General features: G+C 38.5%; 2 protein-coding genes across 2 annotated transcripts in view; both read right to left on the bottom strand.

Annotated features, from left to right (window-relative positions):
* Positions 1-8438: 8438 nt before the first annotated feature.
* LOC114459414 (proline-rich protein 2-like) lies at positions 8439-13279 on the bottom strand. The gene is made up of 2 exons (XM_028441672.1): positions 12530-13279; positions 8439-8465 (listed from the first exon to the last, which is right to left on the bottom strand). The coding sequence occupies exons 1-2, from the start codon at positions 13277-13279 to the stop codon at positions 8439-8441; spliced, it is 777 nt and encodes a 258-aa protein (XP_028297473.1).
* A 2847-nt stretch (positions 13280-16126) lies between these two features.
* Positions 16127-21324, bottom strand: part of LOC114456329 (arylamine N-acetyltransferase, pineal gland isozyme NAT-10-like) — a 5798-nt gene continuing 600 nt past the window's right edge. Inside the window, exons 2-3 of the mRNA XM_028438022.1 lie at positions 18031-18138; positions 16127-17914 (exon numbers count right to left, since the gene is read on the bottom strand). Coding sequence (XP_028293823.1) covers positions 17031-17909 — 879 coding nt within the window. The 5' untranslated portion in view covers positions 17910-17914; positions 18031-18138 and the 3' untranslated portion in view covers positions 16127-17030. The remainder of the gene's footprint in view (positions 17915-18030; positions 18139-21324) is intronic.

The following is a 21324-nucleotide window of genomic DNA, read 5'->3' as shown; positions in this document are numbered from 1 at the left end:
TCCTGCACAGTTTTTTGTAAATGTGTAAAAATGTGTATGAATGATCACTGATGGAGTAAGTGTAACTGTTTGTTACAAAACAAAACACAAAAACAGGAAACGCCAGCCTGATCAGTGAAGCTGAGGTTAAGAAGGATGGCTTCACTGTTACACGTGGCACAGTTTCACAAGGGAAGTTGTCACTAGCTGCAGCTTTAGGCGTCGCCTTTTCCTTGTAGTTCACAGAGATGCACGCAAACATAAAATCCTTTTAACCCTGTCATTGCACTTCAGCTTGCAGAAGTATAAGCCTCATAGATCAATAAATCCAAGATCATGTGTGCACAAAAAAGATGTAAAAGGTTGAAATTGACTTGAAAGTTTGTTTTCATTCCCATGTGTGTAAAGCACCACACACTAGAGGTCAGTATTGAAGTCTGCTGAATATTAATTGTATTTACCAATACAAGCTATAATAATATCTAATAAGTTCACTGGTATTTACTGCAGTGTCACTAAAATCACTGCAGCCTTCATTTGTCTCCTGCTGATTATAGTACCACTCTTGGTATATGTACAGTACAGTGAGGAACAAGTATTTGAACACCCTGCAATTTTGCAAGTTCTCCCACTTAGAAATTATGAAGTGGTCTGAAATTTACATAGTAGGTGCATTTTCACTGTGAAAGACAGAATGAAAAAAATGATCAAGTAATCACATTGTATGATTTTTAAATAATTTATATGTTTTATTGCTGCCCATAAGCATTTGAACACCTGTCAATCAGCAAGAATTTTGCCGTTAAAAAGTCCACCGCTCCTCCACTTATTAATCTAAATTAGCAGCACCTGTTTGAGCTCGTTAAAGACTCCTGACCATTCCACGGTCAGGCTGTGTCCGAATAGTCTCTCCTATCTCCTTTCCTATCCATTTTTCCATAACCCCGTGGATGACGTCACAGGGTTAAGGAAAGGTGTTAGGAGAGGAGTTAAGGAAAGGCGATCACGTTTGTTTTGACAATCAGACGCACTTCCTCTAGACATAATAATCAGACAGCCGCAAAGGTTAGTGACGTCTGCCGTGGTAAAAAAAAAAAAAACCAAACAAACAAAAAACACTACAAATGCTCAAAAATGGACTAAAAGCGCATTTATAACACTTTCCGATAATATAATCTAAAAAATCACAAGGTTTGAATGTAAATCAAAGAAAAAGAGGTTACCACGCTACGAGGAACAAAAGTGAAACAAAAAGAATTTCACATTGAGAATGTGAAAAGTTAGAAAACTTTAAACAACAGATAAGAACAGAAACGTGGAAGGAGGTTTTTACAAAACAAGATGTGAACATTGCATATGACACATTCACAGACACAATAACTACAATAACAATAAATGCTGCCCTTTGAAACAAATAACAATCAAACGTAAGACAAACAAAATACCATGGATTGATAAAAAATTAGCATGCAAAAAACATTATATAACAAATGTCTTAAAGACAAAACATTGAAAACAGAACTACGATACAAAAATACAGAAACAAAGTCAACAATCTCCTAGGAGAAAAAAAAGAGAATATTATGAAAAACAATTAAAAGAGAATAAAAACAAAACCAAAAACTTTGGGAAATTATAAACTCCATAATTATGTGTAAAAGCAAAGAGGAAGCCACAGACAAAAATTCTTGAAAAATTGTTCATGAAAAGGCTGGACAAATTCATAGAAGAGAACAATTTATTACATGAAGGCCAATATGGGTTCAGATAAGGACGTTCAACAGCAATGGCTATAACTGACACCACGGAAAATATAAGAGATGCATTAGAAATAATTTATTTGTATTCGACATTTTTTTGGACCTTAAATAAGCATTTGACACAATAAACCATGACATTCTGGAAGAAAAACTTCAAAAATACGGCATTAGGCACAACGCCCTAAACTGGATTAAAAGTTATATGAGAAATAGGAGACAATATGTTGACTTCGAACAAAACATATCAATATGCCAAACCATACAATGTGGTGTGCCACAGGGTTCGATATTAGGGCCAAAACTGTTCATTCTATATATAAAGGACATTTTCAAAGTCTCAAATTGCCTCAAACTTACGCTGTTTGCAGACGACACAACCATCCTATGTTCAGGTAAAGACATTAAAACTCTAATAGAAATGACGAATGAGGAACTATCAAAAATCCAAACATGGCTCAATGTAAATAAACTAGCCCTAAACGTCAGTAAAACAAAATTCATCAGTTTTGGAAATAAAAAAATAACAGAAGACATTAGACTGAAACTCGACAGGTAAACAGGTAAAAGAATATAGAGCACTAGGAGTGTGGATAGATGAGAAACTGACTTGGAAAAAGCACATACAAGTAGTTAAAAACAAAGTTGCCAAAAGCAGCTACATCCTATGGAAATTACAACAAATACTACATACCAAATCACTGAAGACAATCTATTCTTCCCTTATTGGGTCACATTTAAATTATTGCTCTGAAATCTGGGGAAACACCTACAAAACGTATCTTGAACCTTTATTTAAACTTAAAAAAAAGCAATTAGAATTCTATATAAAGCACCACACAACGCACACCCAAACTATTTGAAATGGCCAAATACCTAAAACTGCAAGAAATAATACACTACAACACACAAATTCTCGCATTTAGGGCTTCACTTAAAACACTCCCATATCAAATACAAAAACGTTTCACATACAAACAAACGGCTTATGAACTAATACATAGTAATGTGTTTATACAAGAAAGGGTTAAATCTAACATTGGAAAATACAGCACTGTCAATAGAGCTATCAACAGCTGGAATAACCTTGATGTAGAGACAAAACAAGCTGCAGATTTAAAGAAAAAACTCGGAACACATTCTTACACGAATACAAGATCAACACAGCAACGAGATGGAACTTATCAACTGGTCATTGAACACAATCGACTCAAACTTCACAAACAGAAGATCACTACAACACAAACCAGCGTGTCCAAAAGAGACATTCCCGAGTGGTTACGTCATGAATGGAAAGGGAAAAACCCAAATGCTGTGCCTCTCAATCCTCTCAGTGGAAGATGTGGAGGACCTCTAACTGTTAGGGGTCATGATCATTGGCCTGCTAATGATGGGGGTATGTGCCTTTCTAATCCTTCGTATGCTAAGAAATCTTTCTGAAGATATCAAGGTACTTCAAACAAAAATGAACTTTTCTTTTGAACTGGAGGAACGCAAACAACGTCTGGGAATGAAATCCGCAGAGAACAAGGCCGAGACGAACAACGATAGAGAGGAGGAGGAATAAAAAAAGACAACACTGACTACAGATGAGAATAAATCCGACACAAAAAAGGACAAAAAAAAATGAAATTGTGTTCAGAACAACCTAAGAATGTTTGACCAGAGAGACAAGCTTTGATGTAAATTTTCTGTGTTCAAAACAGGGGACGGGACTTAGATAAGCAAACTGCTTCTCTCGTCTCCTTTTTCGGCATGTACAAAAAAAAAAAAAAAAAAAAAAGTGAATGTAACCATGTCGGAAATAAACTGAATAAATAAAGAAATAAATAAATGTGAATTATGTTGAATAAAACATAATGGAGCTAAAAATGTTTCTGATCCCTTTTCTTGAACGACAGTGTCTGTTTAAGTCATTTATAATCTTATATGTCTTACAAACAACAAGATATAGGTTTTAGATTATTTAAAGTTCTTCAAAGCATATTATTGCATTGGTAATTTACATGATCTCCGACTTCGTCCCTTGTCTGTCATCGTGAGTTTCTGTGAGCGCTCGGGTGTGCATGTCCCTTTAAATGTTGTTGTTGCAAGGAATTGTGGGTCAGCATTATCTCATCTCCTTTGGTTAAGGGTGCATTAGTGTTTCCTAGGAGGTTTAAAGGAGGTTGTAAAGGAAGCATTGGGCCTCCTTCCCTCAGCTTAAAGAGAACTCAGACCCTCTTTATCATGGCCCCCACTTATGTAGGTGAAGGAACAGTGGATAGGAAAGGAGATAGGAGGGACTATTCGGACACAGGCTCTGTCAGACTCCAACTACTACCATGGGCAGGACCATGGGGTCACTTGGATGGCTAACTACACTATACTGATCCCTTAATGTTAGGGGATTAAATTCACCATTTAAGCTCTCAAAGTGGTAGAATTATTGAAAAGGAAAATGTTAATGTGGCTCTCCTATTGGAGATTCATCTAGAACCACCTGATGTCCGTCGTATGCAGAACAAACTCTACAGAGTAGTAGCATCCTCTGGGGATGGTTCAAAGACTAAAGAGGTTATGATTATAATGAAACGTAAACTGAATCTGGCATTTGATATATTAGTAATAATAATTCAGGGAGATTGGCTTATTGTGGGGTTTCTATCCAAGGGAAGAAAATAGCCTTTGCAAGTTTATACATGCCCACAATCTTTGATTCATCTTACCTTCCTTGGTTAACCAAAGAGTTATTGTGTCTCTCTAATCACTCACTTATTGTAGGATCAGACATGAATACATTTTTGATTGTAATCTGGATAGATCTAATTCATCGGGGGACATTCATTTAGTGAATATATGGAGGATTCAGAATCCTATGGCTGAAGATTACACAAACCGGTACTTCTCCCCATATTAAAATGTTCTCAAGAATAGACTATATCCACACCAAACCTGATCCCAACTGTAGATGAAGATAGATTCCTACCTCATATTATCTAATCTGATCATAATACAATAATAACTTCATTTAATCTGGTTCTCCTACAACGTACCAAGGTACCCTTTCCAGGTGGAGGTTTAATACAACTCTTTTTTTAAATTAAAAATATCTTTCACAAGTTAAAACTAAATTGGTAGAATTTGTTAATATTAACAAAGAGTAAGTCTCGGATAACGCAGTTGTATGGTTATCGATCACGGGCTTTCTGCGACGCAATGCGATTGAGGTCTCATCCTTTCTTAAAGAATGAAGATTGCAAAAGATTTCCCAATTGGAACAGGCTTGCAGTAATTTAGAGAAAGAGCTTAAGGACAACTATGGTGGAAATAAAACTTAAGTCAGTGAGGGCAGAGCTAGACAATATATTGAGGAAGCGAGTTGAATTAATGATGTAGATGTCCAAACTTTGTCATGACCTTTGAGGTTTGTCTGTGTTATGATGCATGTTTGTAATCCTGAATAGCACGTGTCCTATTTGACGGTTTTGACTTTGATGTTGTAATAATGTAGGACTGTGTGTCCGGTGGGGAAGGGGAGGAGGCGAGACAGGGGGAGGGATGTGGGGGCATTCTGTGTTATGGGAGGGGGTGGGAGGAGGGGAGGAAGGGGGGGGGGGGGTGGGGGGGGGGGGGGGGGGGGGATTGTGATTTTGTGTTTATTTTCTGAGTTATTGTTTAAAATCAATAAAAAGTTGATTACAAAAAAAAAAATTAAAAATTCTGTCTCTCACAGTGGAAATGCACCTATGATGTACATACATACATATAGAGCTACACAAATTGTTCTCTGCTTTTTAACCCATCTCAGAGGACCAGTGGGCAGTAATGTAAAAATGATGTGTGTGTTATCTTTTGTATTTTTGTTGCCATTTTGCACTTTTGGAATAATGTTTTGTTTTTTGTATATTTTCTTGTTACATTTGTAGTCCTTGGGTGTTTTTTAAGTCATGTGTTATTTTTGTTGTCATTTTACTTTTTGTTATATTATTGTGTATCTGATATATTTTCATTTAATTTTGTGCATTTTGTAGTGTTCAAAATCATTTTTCATCTACATTATAATTCCATCCATCCATTTTCTGATCCGCTTGCTCCTTTTTTCAGGGTGGCGAGGGTCTGTTGGTGCCTCTCTCCAGCTCTCATTGGGCGTTAACTTCAATCAGTTATGTTTTATGATTATGGGAATAAGCCGGAGTACCTGGAGAAAACCCCACACAGCATGGGGAGAACACACAGAAAGGACCCAAGTGTCCACGCCAGGGCTTGAACCCATGACCTTCTTGCTGTGAGGTGGATGTGCTAACCACTCGCCCACCATGTGCCCTAAATTATAATTAAACATGTTTATCTTTATATCCGTTATTAATACACGTTGTAAATAATAACACAGGCAGTCTTCAAATATTTTACAACTATAAAATAATCAAACATTTATATAAAAAAATTATATATTTAATCTAGGTTGTCACACAGCTCAGTTACAGTCTAAGTCTCAGGTACATTATTAATATTTTTAATTGACAATTTAACTCTGCTTTTCTGAAATAATTTATTTACAACAGTACAGTATATATTTTACACCATAATCAAGTCTAAATATTGTTAAATTTGCATGAACAAAAACTCACATTGCTATGCTATGCTATTTTTTTCTATGTGCAGCAGAGTAATACTCACTGCACTTATATGAATTGTTAAGAGCTTACAATTTAACTTGAAAAGCCAAACATCTTCTCTAGTCTGAAATGTGGACCACTTACTGGTATTAATTAAAGCCTCCTGTGTTTCAGTGAGGGTGCAGATAGTCATCATGAGACCAGAACTTTCCTGTTTTTGGTATAACTCAATGCAACTAACGCCAGTTGGTTGAATTGGTCTGTCTTACTTTTTAAGTCTGTTTTATTAGTCTTTATTGAGAAACAGACAGATTTGGAGTAACTGGTTTCTCCATGGTAAAGGAGAAAGAAGATGAATCCACTGCAGGACTTGTCCTCGCTCCACGTAGAAGCAGGTTATGATCCACAAACACTCGCCCAATTCCTTTGTTTAACCTCAGCCTTCATTGGTTGTAGTTTCAATCCTGGAGCTTGTGCTTTATTCTTTTGTGAAAGTGTCTGGGGCCATGGATCAGTTTTCTTCATCAGCTTCACAAGCTGTAAACTATAAACCTTCTTCCCCCAAGCTAGGGTTGGTGTACGCTTTATGTAGAAAAGGATCTCATCGTCTTTGTCGTGTGACGCAGCATTTGTAACCATTCTCTTGTTTTTCAGTGGTCGACTTGAATTTCAAAAAAGCTTAAGTTTTCCAAACTGTGGTACAAAGCTGTTTATTCCTTCACCAAGGATCAAAGCTGAAATACTGTAAAAAAGAACTCCTGCCATGACATCACAGCCTCTGATGTCATGGCAAAGATTCTTAATCTGATAGGCTGTTAAGAGCCCCAATGTAGGTAGGGTTTGGGTCTTTGGGTGTGTGTGTGTGTGTGTGTGGGGGGGGGGGGTAGGCATGGGAGGCAGCCTGTGCTTTGTGGCCTGGCTGGTCTACGTCGGGTGGGGCTGGTTCGCTGGCTGGGTCTGCTGGCCCCCCATAGGTGCCATTCCGTGGCTGGGGGGTGCCACACTGTAGTCTGCTCAGGGGCTGGTTGCTGTTTGGTGTGGTGCCAGAGGTTTGCTGGTGCTCTCTCTCCTGGTGCCTCCCTGCCGACAGTGTTCTGGGTTCTCCCCATAATTTTTCACAGTTCATGTACCCTCTCAGACATTTAACCTGAAACTATGTACCCCTACTCCTGCACACTTAAAACATAATGATGTAATGTGATATATAATGTAGCCCAAGTGCCTACAGTGAATTTCACCTATCATGTTGAGGAATCATATATAATAATAATAATAATATTTGCATTTGAGGATGCAAGTGACCATGCAGGTGCTGGCCTTCGTACTGCATTAGCTTATTGTTGGCATTAGCTAGCATTTGCATTAAATTAGCAATAACCAAGCAATAGCATTAATCTCACATCAACATTAACATTAGCATAGTATTAATATTGACCTAATATAAGCTTTAATATAGCAGTATCATTAGCTTAACAATAGCGGCGTATCCATAACAGCCACAATTTATTTATTATTACTGCAGGTTCCACAAAATACTTATTTTAAATTTGAAAACAGCATCTAGGAATTAGTCTTTTGAATAAAATGTCATTCTTGTCTATACAGTGTGTGTGAGTATTTATTAGTGTGCCTGTGCAGAAAACGTAAAAAAAGCCAAAACATTTATAATAATAATAACACATCATTTTGTATATTTCTTTTCAAGAAACTCAAGACATGCTACTAGTGCCTCTTCCACATTTTGCAATCTTCTAAACAAACAATAAAATAAGTCAGACATCAAACAGAGCAATTATTTAAGGGCAAAAACATGTTACATTAAGAAGAGGAGCTAAAATGTCGCTAAATGCCTCTGCAGAGTTATATATACAATAGTCATGGTTTATTAAAATACATAATTGTATTTTTTTTCAAAACAAATAATTGCAAGAAACAAAGAGGTCGATTATATAAGATTCATTGTTTTTTTATTTCTCTTTCACACATTTTTTTATATTTAGGTTCTAAATTCTTGTTTTTATTATAAACCAATAAAGTTGGCATAGGCCTCTAAACTGAGAGCAGATAACACAAGGTTTGATCAGTTCTGTGTGTGCCTTGATTTCTAAGATTTATAAAGCTGGATGAATGCCTGAAAGCATAAACAATCCAAGGTTAGAGGCTGACGCAATCCTTTTCAACAAATGCTTTAAAGTTGTAATGTTTTCCATGCATTAATTGCACTTTTATATCAACTGGTACAGTGCCCGTCGGGGGTATGCATTCATGTGGGAGCATAAGGGGTATAAGTGCGTATTTTTGTATCTTTCTGTTGTGCTTTTGTGCCATTTTTGTATCATTATTGTTTTTGTTATTCATTTTTATATTTTTTTGGTTGATGTATTTTTCTGTAATGTCTGTTTTTGAGTCATTATGTGTATTTTTGTATCTTTCTGTTGTGCTTTTGTGCATTTTTGTATAATTATTGTTTTTTGTTGCCATTGCAGTGTGATTCTGGAATGTATTTGTGTATCTTTTTTATTGTAGTTTTGTGCATTTATGTTGTTATTTTGTGTATTTTTGTATAAATATTTAGTTTTGTGTATTTGAGTCATTTTCATATGTTTGTTGTTGTTGGTGTATTTTCTGTAATGTATGTTTTTTGGAGTAATTTTGTGTGTTTTCGAGCTTTTTGTATATTTTTTATGCATTTCTGTTGTCATTTTGTGGTACTTTTTGTATAAACATGTTTGTTTTAGTTTTAATTTTTTTTAACTCATTTAGTATATTTTTATTATGACTTACTGTGTGTGTGTGTGTCAGCCATCTCCTCACGCGTTATCTATCACACATGCGCGTGTGCTTCTTGCACATAATCCGTCGCAGGTTGTTAAGAGAGACACTATAATCATTAGCGATCATGCCCCGATATCCCTCACCCTGAAGTGTGACTCTAATCAGAAATTATCCTCTCTGTGGCGCTTTAATACTTCATTACTTAATGACAGTGAATTGGTTTAAAATGATAAGATTCTCTGGAAGTGTCACCGTCCTACTCTGGGAAACCGGCAAGGCTGTCATCAGAGGGACAGATTATATCATACTCTCTTATAAGAAAAAACAGGAACAGATAGCAGAAAAAACGATTGAAGAAAAAATTAAGAAACTTACGGAAGAATACGCAGCTAACCCGTCTGAACTTTTATGGAAAAACTCCAAAATACAAAACTTAATCTGGACATTTTATCTAAAAAAACTGATTTTATTTTGCCAGCAATTACGGTACAAAAAAATTTGACTACAATAATAAATCAGGCAAATATTTAGCAAATCAGCTTAAACACAACAAAGAAAACTATTTCATAGCAGCAATCTCATACCTCAGGACATTAATAAGATTTTTCATGATTACTATCAAAACCTATACTCATCAAACTTAAACTCTGACCCTGAAGATATGAAAACCTTCCTCAATAACTTAAACCTACCACAGCTCACCATAGAGCAGAAAACCACCTGAGACTCACCATTAACTTTACAAGAACTAACAAAATGCTTTGGATAGCATGTCAACCAGGCAAAGCACCAGGTCCAGATGGGTCCCCTGCTGAATCCTAAAACATTCTGGTCAATACTGGCTCCGCTCTTTTTCAGAGTAGTAACAGAGATTAAAAATAAAGGTTATGTAGGAGGTCACATGAATACAGCAAACATTAAATTACTACTTAAACCAGACAAAAACCCCATGTTACCCTCAAGTTACCGTCCCCATCTCACTTATTAACACAGACATAAAAATTATTTCCAAAGCACTCACTTCCAGGTTAGAGGAAGTCGTACAATCAATTATATACCAAGACCAGGACAGGATTTATTAAAATAGACACTCCACAGACAATGTTAGAAGGCTGTTTATTTGATCAACATGGCACAGAACTCTAAAAAGAAAACAATAATCTTGTCACTAGACGCAGAAAAGCATTCGATAGAGTCAACTGGTCATTCTTCCTTGTTGTCCTTGGCAAATTTGGCTTTGGTGAATCATTCATACAATGGATCTCCACCCTATACTCTAAACTAAGGCCTCAGTAACCACAAACAAAATAACATCCCAAAGCTTCACACTGCAGAGGGGAACCAGACAAGGCTGCCCACTCTCACCTTTGGTCTTGCAATATTTGGTGAACCTCTCGCAGCAGCTGTTCGTCAGAAAACTGTTATAAGGAATCCACTCATCCATCTCAGAACACAAAATTAATCTTTATGCGGATGATATTTACTCTATTTGGAAGAAACCCCAATCCTCATTAGAATAATTATTTAAACTAATAAACAGCTTCTCTAAACTATCAGACTATTCCATTAACTGGTCAAATCATCAATCCCTTCCATTAACAAAAAATTCATGGAACCCAGCAACCCAAAACCCACAATACCCCCTCCCCCACAAATACAATTAAATATCTAGGCTTAAATATATCACCAAACCTAAATGAATTATATTAAACTGAACCTAGACCCGCTGTTGGATAAAGTCACAGAAGACCCTGCGGAGATGGAACAATCATCCCATCTCACTCCTTGGCAGAATAGCCTCAGTTAAAATGAAAATCTTACCTAAAATAAACTATTTGTTCTCTATGATCCCACTGAAACCACCAACGCAATGGTTCAAAAGATTAGATTCGGCAATTACAAAATTCTATGTAGGAATAAAAAAACAAAAATAAGCCTTTCAACCCTTCAAAATAATAAAAGCGAGGGAGGGTTGGAAGCCCCCTAACTTCACGCATTATTACCTAGCAAACCAAATTCTATATTTAACAGAATGGCTAAAACCAAAAGAATACCACAACACCTGGCTAGAAATAGAACAGCGAGACTGCAAACATATTAAACTCTCTGATCTCCCTTTTATCACTGCAACCCTCAAACGTCATAACTGCTTAAAAAACCCACTGATGCCTCCACCCTGACTGCGTGTGGAAAGCCCAGGCATTACAAATGTTCAATTAAAACTAGCATGCTGTCTCCAATCTGGCACAACCCTGAATTCAGAAAAAGAAAAACACCGCTCTATCTAAAAACATGGAAGAGAGCGGAATTATTCATCTCCAAGACCTCTTCGAAACGATAAGCTCAGGACATATAACAATCTAACCCAAACATTCAATATAAATAAAAGTAATTTTCTTCAGTACTTACAAGTAACAGAGACAATTAAGAAAATACGGCAATAGATTTAATCACCTACAACTCCAGAACTGGCCATATATATGAAAAATATCTCAACAAAAACAAAAAAAACCTCTCAAAAATATACACTACACTACACTACACTAACTCTAATCACTTACCAATCACTAAATGGGAAGCTGAACTCTCAATCACTTCGAACACCAATTTCTGGACTGAAATTTGTTGTAATACTTTTAAAATGACTAAAAACACAAATCTTAGCTAATTCAATACAAGGTCCTCCACCGATCCCACTTACCCAACAGAAAATGTATAAAATGGGCTTCTCCCCAACAGACATCTGCTCTCAGTGCACCCAGGGAACAGCTGATTCATATTTACATGCCGTATGGCTTTGTTCGCCAGTTCAACAGTTTGGTTTTCTAGTCACTGAAAAACTGTCTGTTAGGAGACCTGACTATGCTTGATATTCCAGTAAACCAATCACAATCCATCCTTGCGCACTCGCCATAGCAAAAAAAACAAATTACTGAATTGGAAAGATAAAAATCATTAAGCATAAACAATGGCGAAATCCCCTCATAGAATTTATTTCCATGGAAAAGATGTCTGCTCTCAGAAAAAATAAAATAACCTGCTTTGAGGAGCGTTGGACTCCTTTTCTAATTGCATTGAATCTCGATTTTTCATTTTTAGCCTGATGATCTAGCCTGCAAGCAACTTCCAGCACCACTCTTTACTAACACCACTGATCTAACTGTAGACCTGGACATCCATGGGCTTGTGGGGGTGGCCTTGACCTGGGTGGCTTGAGTGGGTTGCTGGGGTGTTTTGGGTGCCTCTGCGGGGGGCGTGCGTCCCTTTCGGGTGCTCTTGTGGTCCCTGTGCGGTTTGGTGTTGCTCTCCTGCCCCATTTGTGCACTTCTGGGTGGCCCTTGGGGCTGAGGGCCTGCGTGTTTCTCTGCCACTCTTTCCTCTTGCTCTCTGTCCCCCTGTCTCGTCCTGCACCCCTCCTACGCCTTCACTCTGCGCCTGCTCTCCAGTTGGGTTTGGCATGGGGGCTCCTGTCAGCCCGGGATGCTGGTGGGGGGCGGGTAGCTTGGGGGTTGGCTCGTCTGGGGTGGTGGGGTTTATGGCTTCGGGAAGGGGGTCCGGGACGGGGTGGCTGCTCGTGGGGGCAACGATTGCTTCATGGGTTGTTGGGTGACGGGGTGTTGCGGTGGGTTGCCCCGCCGGCCGGTCTGGGCGCCTTGGCCTGGCTCCCTGGGCGCGCCTTCGCTGAGGGTGCCACTGGCGCGTTGGGCCTGGCCGCCCCCTCCCCCCCCCTCCCCGGGGGCTCACTTGGGGGACAGCAGGGCCGGCTTGTGTAGCTTTGGGGAGGGAAGGGTGAGTTGTGGGGCCTCGCCCGCTCTGGGGCCTCCTTGGGTCGTGATGGGTGGGTGTGTGTGGGGGCTCGGCCAGTGGCTCCTGTCCTGGCGGATCCGCCATCGGGGAGTGTTGGTCTGGCTGGCTGGGGGCGCGGCCCCGTGGGTGCCGTGTCTGGGTGGGGGTTGTCCCGGGGGTGGGTCTTGGGTTTCGGCGTTTCGGGGCGCGCCCCCCCGCCGTCTGCCCGGGGACTGGCCGCGGTGCAGCGAGGTCCCGCACCGCCTTGGGCGGGGTGGGGCTGGTGGCCGGGGCCGCGTGGGTGATTGTGGGGTGGCCTCCTCGGGAGGGGGGTGCTCTGCTGCGAAGTTGGTGTGGGGTTGCGGTGCCTGGCTGGGGGTGCATGGATTCGCCTGCCTGTCGGTCCGTGGCTGGCGGGGTGGCCCTGCCTGGGTGGTTGGTGGCGTCCTCTCTCGTCGGGGGGGGCGGGGCCGCCCATCTGTGGAGGGTGCTATGTTGTGGTGTCGTGCGGGGCCTGCCCTGGCCCTGGTGTGGAAGCTGGCCTCTCTCCTGCTCGGCCGCCGCCTGCTTTGGCAGGGCGGGCCGCTCTGGGCCGGCTGCGGAGGGTGGTCGCCTCCTGGGCTGCTGGGGATGTGGCTGGTGCCTGGTCCCGCCTGGGGGGGGGTCCCGCCGTGCTCCGTACGGCCGGCATGGTTCGGGGGAGTGCCGCGGGGGGTCTCCGGTTGTGCTGCTCGGCGCGTCCCTGGGGCCTGTAGTGCCGCGTGCCCGTCTGCGCCATCTACCCTCTCCGGTGGCCTGCCACGCCGATGGGCCGGGCGCTTACCAGACAGGCCTCCTACATGGGCACTTCACATCACTCACTCTTCAGCTGGTCTGGCTCACCCACTTGTTTGCACCACACTCACATATTAGGACGTTTTGGTGATGTATTTACTTAAAATATAATCTGAAGTGTTTTATTTTGAAAAGCAACCCGATATTTTATTGCAGAGTACGTGCTTAATTTCCTGTTTAGCTTCATTTGCTCTGTGCTGATTGATGCGTCATGCTCCGGTGTCCGCCAGAAATAGAAGCCCTGCGTTTATCTGGCGGAGGGCACCGGACTACCACATCTGGGAAGGAGCAGACCGCACCGCAGCGGACCCGGTGGAAATTAACACATAGACTAAAATGGAAACCTATCAGCTCCGGTGACGCGGCGGGTGACGTTCCGCAGCGGAGCCGCATCCAGTGGAAATTGGGGGTTACACTGCTCTCCCTTTTATATCCTCCCTATAATTGAAGATTTCTCACCCTTCCTTAGGGAGGGCTGGTGATGGTCACAATTAAGCAATAAAATAAATCAATTTATTTTATTGCAATAACAAAACATGCATTGCTGTCTCATAATGATTGCACTTCTTGTAGTGTTGACCTTTGACAGCATGTGCAGACAGAGAGAAAAAAAAAGAAGAGAGACACGGTAACTACGGTACGCCAGTTAAGTCAACTATTAATCAGCATGTATGGCTGTGTTTGTGTAGAGCCCTGATAATAATAAATATGTTGATAGGGATATAATATTAAGAGTGAAAGTAGTAATAGTAATAAAAGTAATGATATTAATGGTAATAATTGCAATAACAAAATAATATAATAATGCACTAAAAACAATATTAATAATATATAGTATTAAATAATTATAAGGTAATATAATGATATTATAGCAATGCTAATAATACAATGAGAACACCAGTAACTATAATAAATATATATATTAATAATTAAAAAGAATATAATGGTAATTATAAGAATAGCAATAACTTTAATACAATAGTAGTACAATTATACAATGACAAAAAAGAATATAATGAAAACCCAGTAACTATAATACAATTAAAACAATAACAACATAAAATAATAAGGTAATAGCAATAATAATAATAATACAATGAGAATACCAGTAACTATAAGATAAAAGAATAATACAAAAAAAAGAATACTATAAGAATAGCAATAACAATAATACGGTAGTAGTACGATTAGATAGAGATAATATAATACTGTGTGTGTGTAAAAAAAAAAGAGAGACCCGAAAGTACCACGAAAAATAAACGTTTTATTAACAATATACAATATTAAATAATTATAAGGCAATATAATGATAATATAGCAATGCTAATAATACAATGAGAACACCAGTAACTATAATAAAATTTTATATTAATAATGAAAAAGAATATAATAGTAATTATAAGAATAGCAATACCTTTAATACAATAGGAGTACAATTATACAATAACAAAATAATATAATGAAAATCAGTAACTATAATACAATAAACACAATAAAATAATAAGGTAATAGCAATAATAATAATAATAATAATACAATGACAATACCGGTAACTATAAGATAAAAGAATAATAAAAAAAAGAATAATATAAGAATAGCAATAACAATAATACGGTCGTAGTACGATTAGATAGAGATAATATAATACTGTGTGTGTGTGTGTGTAAAAAGAGAGACCCGAAAGTATCACGAAAAATAAACGTTTTGCAACACCAAAGTCGCAAATCTCTCAACGGCTCTGTGTGAGTTCACCATGTACATCCCAATGTAGTGCACGCACGCGCATCAGCCGTGTGTGTGGTTGTGTGTTTGTTTACATTGTAGCTGCTAGCATCTTTCTTAGCACATAGAAGAATATAAGAAGAAAACACTCACCGTTGCACAGAACAAACAATAATCATAGTGGACCCATCCACTTACAAAAACGTTACATTCCTCTGTTTGAAGAATTAAAATGTTTGCGATAAGGTCGGCTAACGACCGTCAGCACAGCCACCGCCCACACTCATGGAGATGAAGGAAGAAGTGAAGTGTGTGACCCGAGATTAAAGTAAGTTTGGAATCACAGGAATAATATTAAATAACCATGAAATATTAACTTAAATGACTTTTAGCGGTACAAAAACGTTTTTAATATTGACCTTTTTTTTTTTTTTTTTTTTTAACCCAAACAAACGTCATGAACCCCCTCACGCCCTGAGGTCAAAAGCTTAATAGGTTTCATTTCGGGGCCGTCCAGAAGTGGACTAAAATTAAAATAAACATTTTAAAATGACCAAATTACTCCAAAATAACAGATACACACTTGGGATATTTGGAAACCGTTGACCAAGTTTCAGGTCGAACTCGCACCGCGTCGGGGAGATATACGCACGTACACACACACACACACACACACACACACACACACACACACACACACACACACACACACACACACACACACACACACACACACACACACAACACACACACACACACACACACACACACACAACACAGACCATCCTTGCTTTTTATAGGTAGATAACAGCATATAATTGAACTGGATACCACTGGAACATTTCACCAGATTCTTTTAGGTTGACCATTTCCACAACACCAAAACATTTTTCAGGACTTGACAAAGCCAGACTAAATACTAAAGAAAATATTATTCTAATTCTATTCACTTCAAATTATTGCTTAAGTGTATCCTTTTAAAAATGGGACAGACTATTTTTGAAAAAATTAAAAAAATAAAATCAAAGAACACAGGGAATAATAGGTAGCATATGTCCTACATTTTTTTTTTAATTTGATTTTAAACATTTCTTAAAAAACATGTTTGTGTATTGAGGTGCACATTGGTGTTGTAGAGCAAAAGGTCTCCACTAGCGGTGAATGGTATTGTTCCCTTTGGGTCGCAGCAGATATTTAGATTTAAAATGTTATTTTATTTTGAAGAATATATATTCATACCACTAATTTTTCCCACCTTAATATGCACTTTCTAACTCTTAAAAAAAAAAAACCTCTTTGTGTGTATGTCAAGATTCTTTTCATGATGCTGTCGTAAATTCAAATGGGCTGTTCTCAACAAAACTGAAAAAACAATGATTTAGAGAGAATGTAATATAGCTTCCAGCTTGGAGAATGCAACAAAAGGTTTAGGGTCAGCACAAAAAAACTAACATAAAAGCCATTAATCAGGATTAGGTAGACTCATTTTTGGTGTTGTAAAAATTCCAAATTTCACGCAATTGTAATTGTATGAAAAACAAGATCCTTGAAAAGTAAATCAGATAACCTTGAACAATTTTCAGAGGGTGTAAGATGTTTTTTTGTTTGTTGGTAGCAGTTTATTCTGCAACTTCACATTGAAATGTTCTCTAAGAATTTTCTCTATCTCACTCTCTGTTATATTCCTCATTTCAAAGACATCGACACCTTCATCGGGTTTGAAGGTGACCTCACTGTAGATCAGGCCAATCAGAGCTTTGAATCCAGTGGGTGTTTGTAGAGAGCAGATGGATTTTTTGATAAAGAGGGAAGTGGGGTCAGTTTGGAGTTTTTGGTTCACCTCAAAGAAGTGATGAGCGTGGCGAGGCTCTAATGTGAAACAGTAAATCTTCTTTTTAGATTCTTGCTCCTTGCTCAGGAGGCTTGAGTTGATAAACTCCGGATTAACAACCTGTTGTTTTCTGGCTGTCTTCTCCAGCACCCACACATCCTCCTCTTTTCTCAAATAAAAGATACCTGCTGCTTGTGGTTGCTCTTTTTCAGATATGAGCTCCAGGGGCTCCCACACTTGATAGGACACCCCAAAACTTACATCTGCTATGTAAGCCTGTCCGTCAATCATGACCTTGTGGATAAGATGAGTTTCATCAGGGCCAAACTGATTCTGGATACTTTCAAAAACCCTGGAACCCAAAGTTACACAATCATACCCCATTTCTCTCATAACCCAGCCAAACAAAGAGTTGTTCTCAAGACACCAACCTCCACGCTTGCCCTTGACTATCTTATCGTAGATTATCACAATGTCCATGGTCATGGTTTCCCCACAGTGGATGTTTAGGTTTTCAAATGGAATTGACATCACATGCAGTTTGTGGATCAACTTCAAAGTTGCAAGATCAGGTTTGCCAAAGTAACCGTGGAAACCGATCCTCTCGAAGTATTCCTCCAAATTCATCTTAGCTGTGAAACAAATGTGTTATAATAAGTCTTTCAATAAGAGAGAAACACAAAGCAATTTAAGAAAGCAACTTCTGACAGCTTTGCAATATAGTACAATAATCTAAGGGTTATCTTACCTCAGTAGTGTTTGGTGTATTCTGTGGAAGAACTGAGAGAACTTCAAACTGTGAAGTAACTGAGCTTTTATGGTCATGTAATATATTCCTCAAGTCTTACAGCTGCTTCTGTGAAGGGAAACAGAAATTAAATAGGTAATCTAGTATTGACCATGCAATGGGGCTATTCTGTAAAACATTCTTAGTAAAACATTCTTAGTAAAACATTCTTAGTAAAACATTCTTAGTAAAACATTCTTAGTAAAACATTTAAGGTACACAGTTCCATCTGAAATATAGATTATTAATCTTTTAAGAAAGCTCAGCTATGTAGCAAGAGCTACTAAAGCTCATTTAGCATTCCAAACACTTCTAAGTGACAAAGGGCCGTATTCCCCGGTCTGGACTTCTGCGCTTTTTTACGCTCCTCTCTCCTGTGCGTATTCTCAGGTCCAGGCTCCTGACATGCCCATCGTGTGTAAATCAGCCAAAAGTGCGTAGTCTGTGAATGAAGGCGGTCTGAAGCCAAGGAGGTGGACTGGGCCATGTTGTCATTTTTTTTGGGCTATCTACAAATCACGGAGCATGGAGTTTTCATAATGCCTGTAAATGTCATTGAAATCCGTGAAAATGATAAAGCACACATACATTTTAAATTTGATTAAAAAATAAAGAGAATTATGATGTTTTTCCTCCGATTGGAGGTTCTGTCACTTTGATTTTATTATATTTTATTTGCACAAATAACAAGACAATGTATACAGTAGTTAAAGAACATAACTGTGCAGGAGAGAGTGAGAAGACCATTAGAGGTCTTATAAGACCACCTCTCCAAAGTCAATTTAAACAAGAAAAGGGCATGAGCAGGTATGTTTTAAATATATATACACACACAGCAGAGCTGCCAAGCCTCACGCTTTGAGTGTGACAGTCACGCACTTTGATCCATTCTCACACCACACGCCACACTTGACATTTCTCACGCTTATATTTCACCTAACCCCCTGGTGACATCCGGGATATGATAGGCAGTTTCCACCCGTTTGTTAGCTGATTAGGCTGTTTGTGTGTTTCTGTCGGCTGAACCACAGACATGAATATGTGCTGAACGAAAGACAGCTCCAATTTGATAGAATTATGGTTCAAAACAAACAATCTAAAGTTCTGTCTCACTCAGACGCACGCACTGTCACAAACACTAGACAACACACTCACCGTGGCTGAAGCACCGGACCCGAGCGGCGAGTTTGCCGCAGGGTCGATCGTCAGTGGCATCACTAATTTTGCTCAAAAAACAAATTCCAAAAGTCACATTTGGAACTATTTTGGCTTTAAACAAGGTAGAGACGGTAAAGAGGAGCTTCCATCAAGCTATAGGAGTTATTGTATTTTGTCCTCTATGGTTTATTATTTTGGAGAAGAAACATGATTGTCAAATAGATTTTTAAAAGACAGTGGATTTGTTATATATTATTTATATAATTATACGTGCAAAGGAAACTGAATGATTATTTAATTTCAACCATATGAATTCTAACTTATATTTATTTTTTATTGCATATATGCTTTTGTACATGTACTCTTATCATGCACCAAACAACACTAAAAGTAATGAACAAGTATTTATAACTTGTACAAATATATTGGCAACTTCTATCACAGTGGGGCCACAAAAATGGGTTTGTTTGCTCGGAGGGTCACATGATCAACATTCATGTCAGCATTTAGAATAATGAGCGATCTGAACAATAATACAGGAAAGAACAATGAGTTTTTATAGTAATTTTGTGTCTTTCTGTCATTCTGTGTGTTTGTTGTTGTCTACTCATTGTCAGGCATTTTATGCATTGCTATAGTCTGTTTGTGTATTTTTCCTGTAAAATATCTGTTTATTTGCAGTCATATTGTGTATTTGCATTTTCTGAGTAATTTTTGTGTATTTCTATATTTTTGTGTACTTTTGCTGTCATTTTCTGTAATGTCTACTTTTCTGAGTAACTGTGTGTATTACTGTTGCTCATTTTTGTAGTAGTTTTGAGTGTTTTTGGAGTATTTTTGTTTTTCTTGTCTTTTACTGTAGTTTCCTGCAATGATGTAATTCTTTGTAATATTTTGTGTTATCTTGCGCTTGTTGCCCTGCGATGACTGGCGCCCTGTCCAGGGTGTACCCCCCCGCCGAGCGCCCAATGACAGCCGGAAATTGGCACCGGCAGACCCCCGCGACCCTGATAAACGGAATTAGCGGGTTTGAAAATGAATGGATGGATGGATCTTGCTCTTGTTTTGTGTATTTTTCTGTCATTTTGTACTTTACTTTGGGGCCGCATAACATTAGACCAAGGGCTGCATTTGGCCCTTCAGCTACCAGTTGCTTATGTCTGGACCAAAAAGACCAAATTTTTTTTGCCAGAACGCATCATGTCCCAAAAGTGTCACTCTTGTCATTTTCTGAAACTTGGCAGCCCTACACATACATACATATACACTTGTTAAAGAGTACTTGTGTGTTAACATTATTTTTAGTTGTCTTTTAAAAGAGTCAAAAGTGGATATAGTCTTTAGAGCAAGAGATAAATGATTCCAGAAAAAAGGCCCTCTATATTTGAGTGTATTAAGGTTGCAGTTGATTTAGTTATCCTTGTGGGTTTTTGAATAAGAGGATAAAAATAATATGTATAAAGTCTATTTAAGAAGTCAACTGAAGAATTTAATTCATGTTTTAAAAGATAAATATTAAAATCCCCAAGGAGGATGCAAGTCTTATTTTTAACAGCAATCATCTCCAGTGTAGAGGACAATGCCTCACTGAAAATACCAATATCAATTTCAGGTGGCCGGTAAATGCAACAAATGATTAAGGTTTGACCTCAAAAACTGCTGCATTTTGGAATTTCTAAGAATGATGTTTCTACCGCAGTTTCAACAAAATGAAAACCCAGATACTCTCTTTCAAAATATTAAAAATCCTCATGTATAAAAACAGTAACTGCGCCACCCTCTGTTTTTTATACAAACATGAACTGCATTATATTGTGGTACAGAGTAAAATTGTTCACTATCCTCATTAAGCCATGTTTCAGTCAGAGCAAACACAGAGATTGTATGTTTAAAGTTGATAAGAAATGCATTAATGCGTCAAATTTCTCTGGTAACATTTAAGTGAAAGCTGGAAAAGACATTTTGATTTGATTTACTTTTGAGCCATGCATTAAAGTCAATTTCATTATAATAATTGCATTTATTATTTGGCCTTAAATTTAGACTATTTTTATCTGGGTCAATCACATCATTATATGATCTATCCTTGTCGTCAAA

The sequence above is a fragment of the Gouania willdenowi genome, chromosome 3, assembly GCF_900634775.1.
Source record: "Gouania willdenowi chromosome 3, fGouWil2.1, whole genome shotgun sequence".
NCBI classification, from domain to species: domain Eukaryota; kingdom Metazoa; phylum Chordata; class Actinopteri; order Blenniiformes; family Gobiesocidae; genus Gouania; species Gouania willdenowi.
The sequence above is the reverse complement of the archived record's forward strand: the minus strand, read 5'-3'. Positions and strand labels throughout refer to the sequence as shown.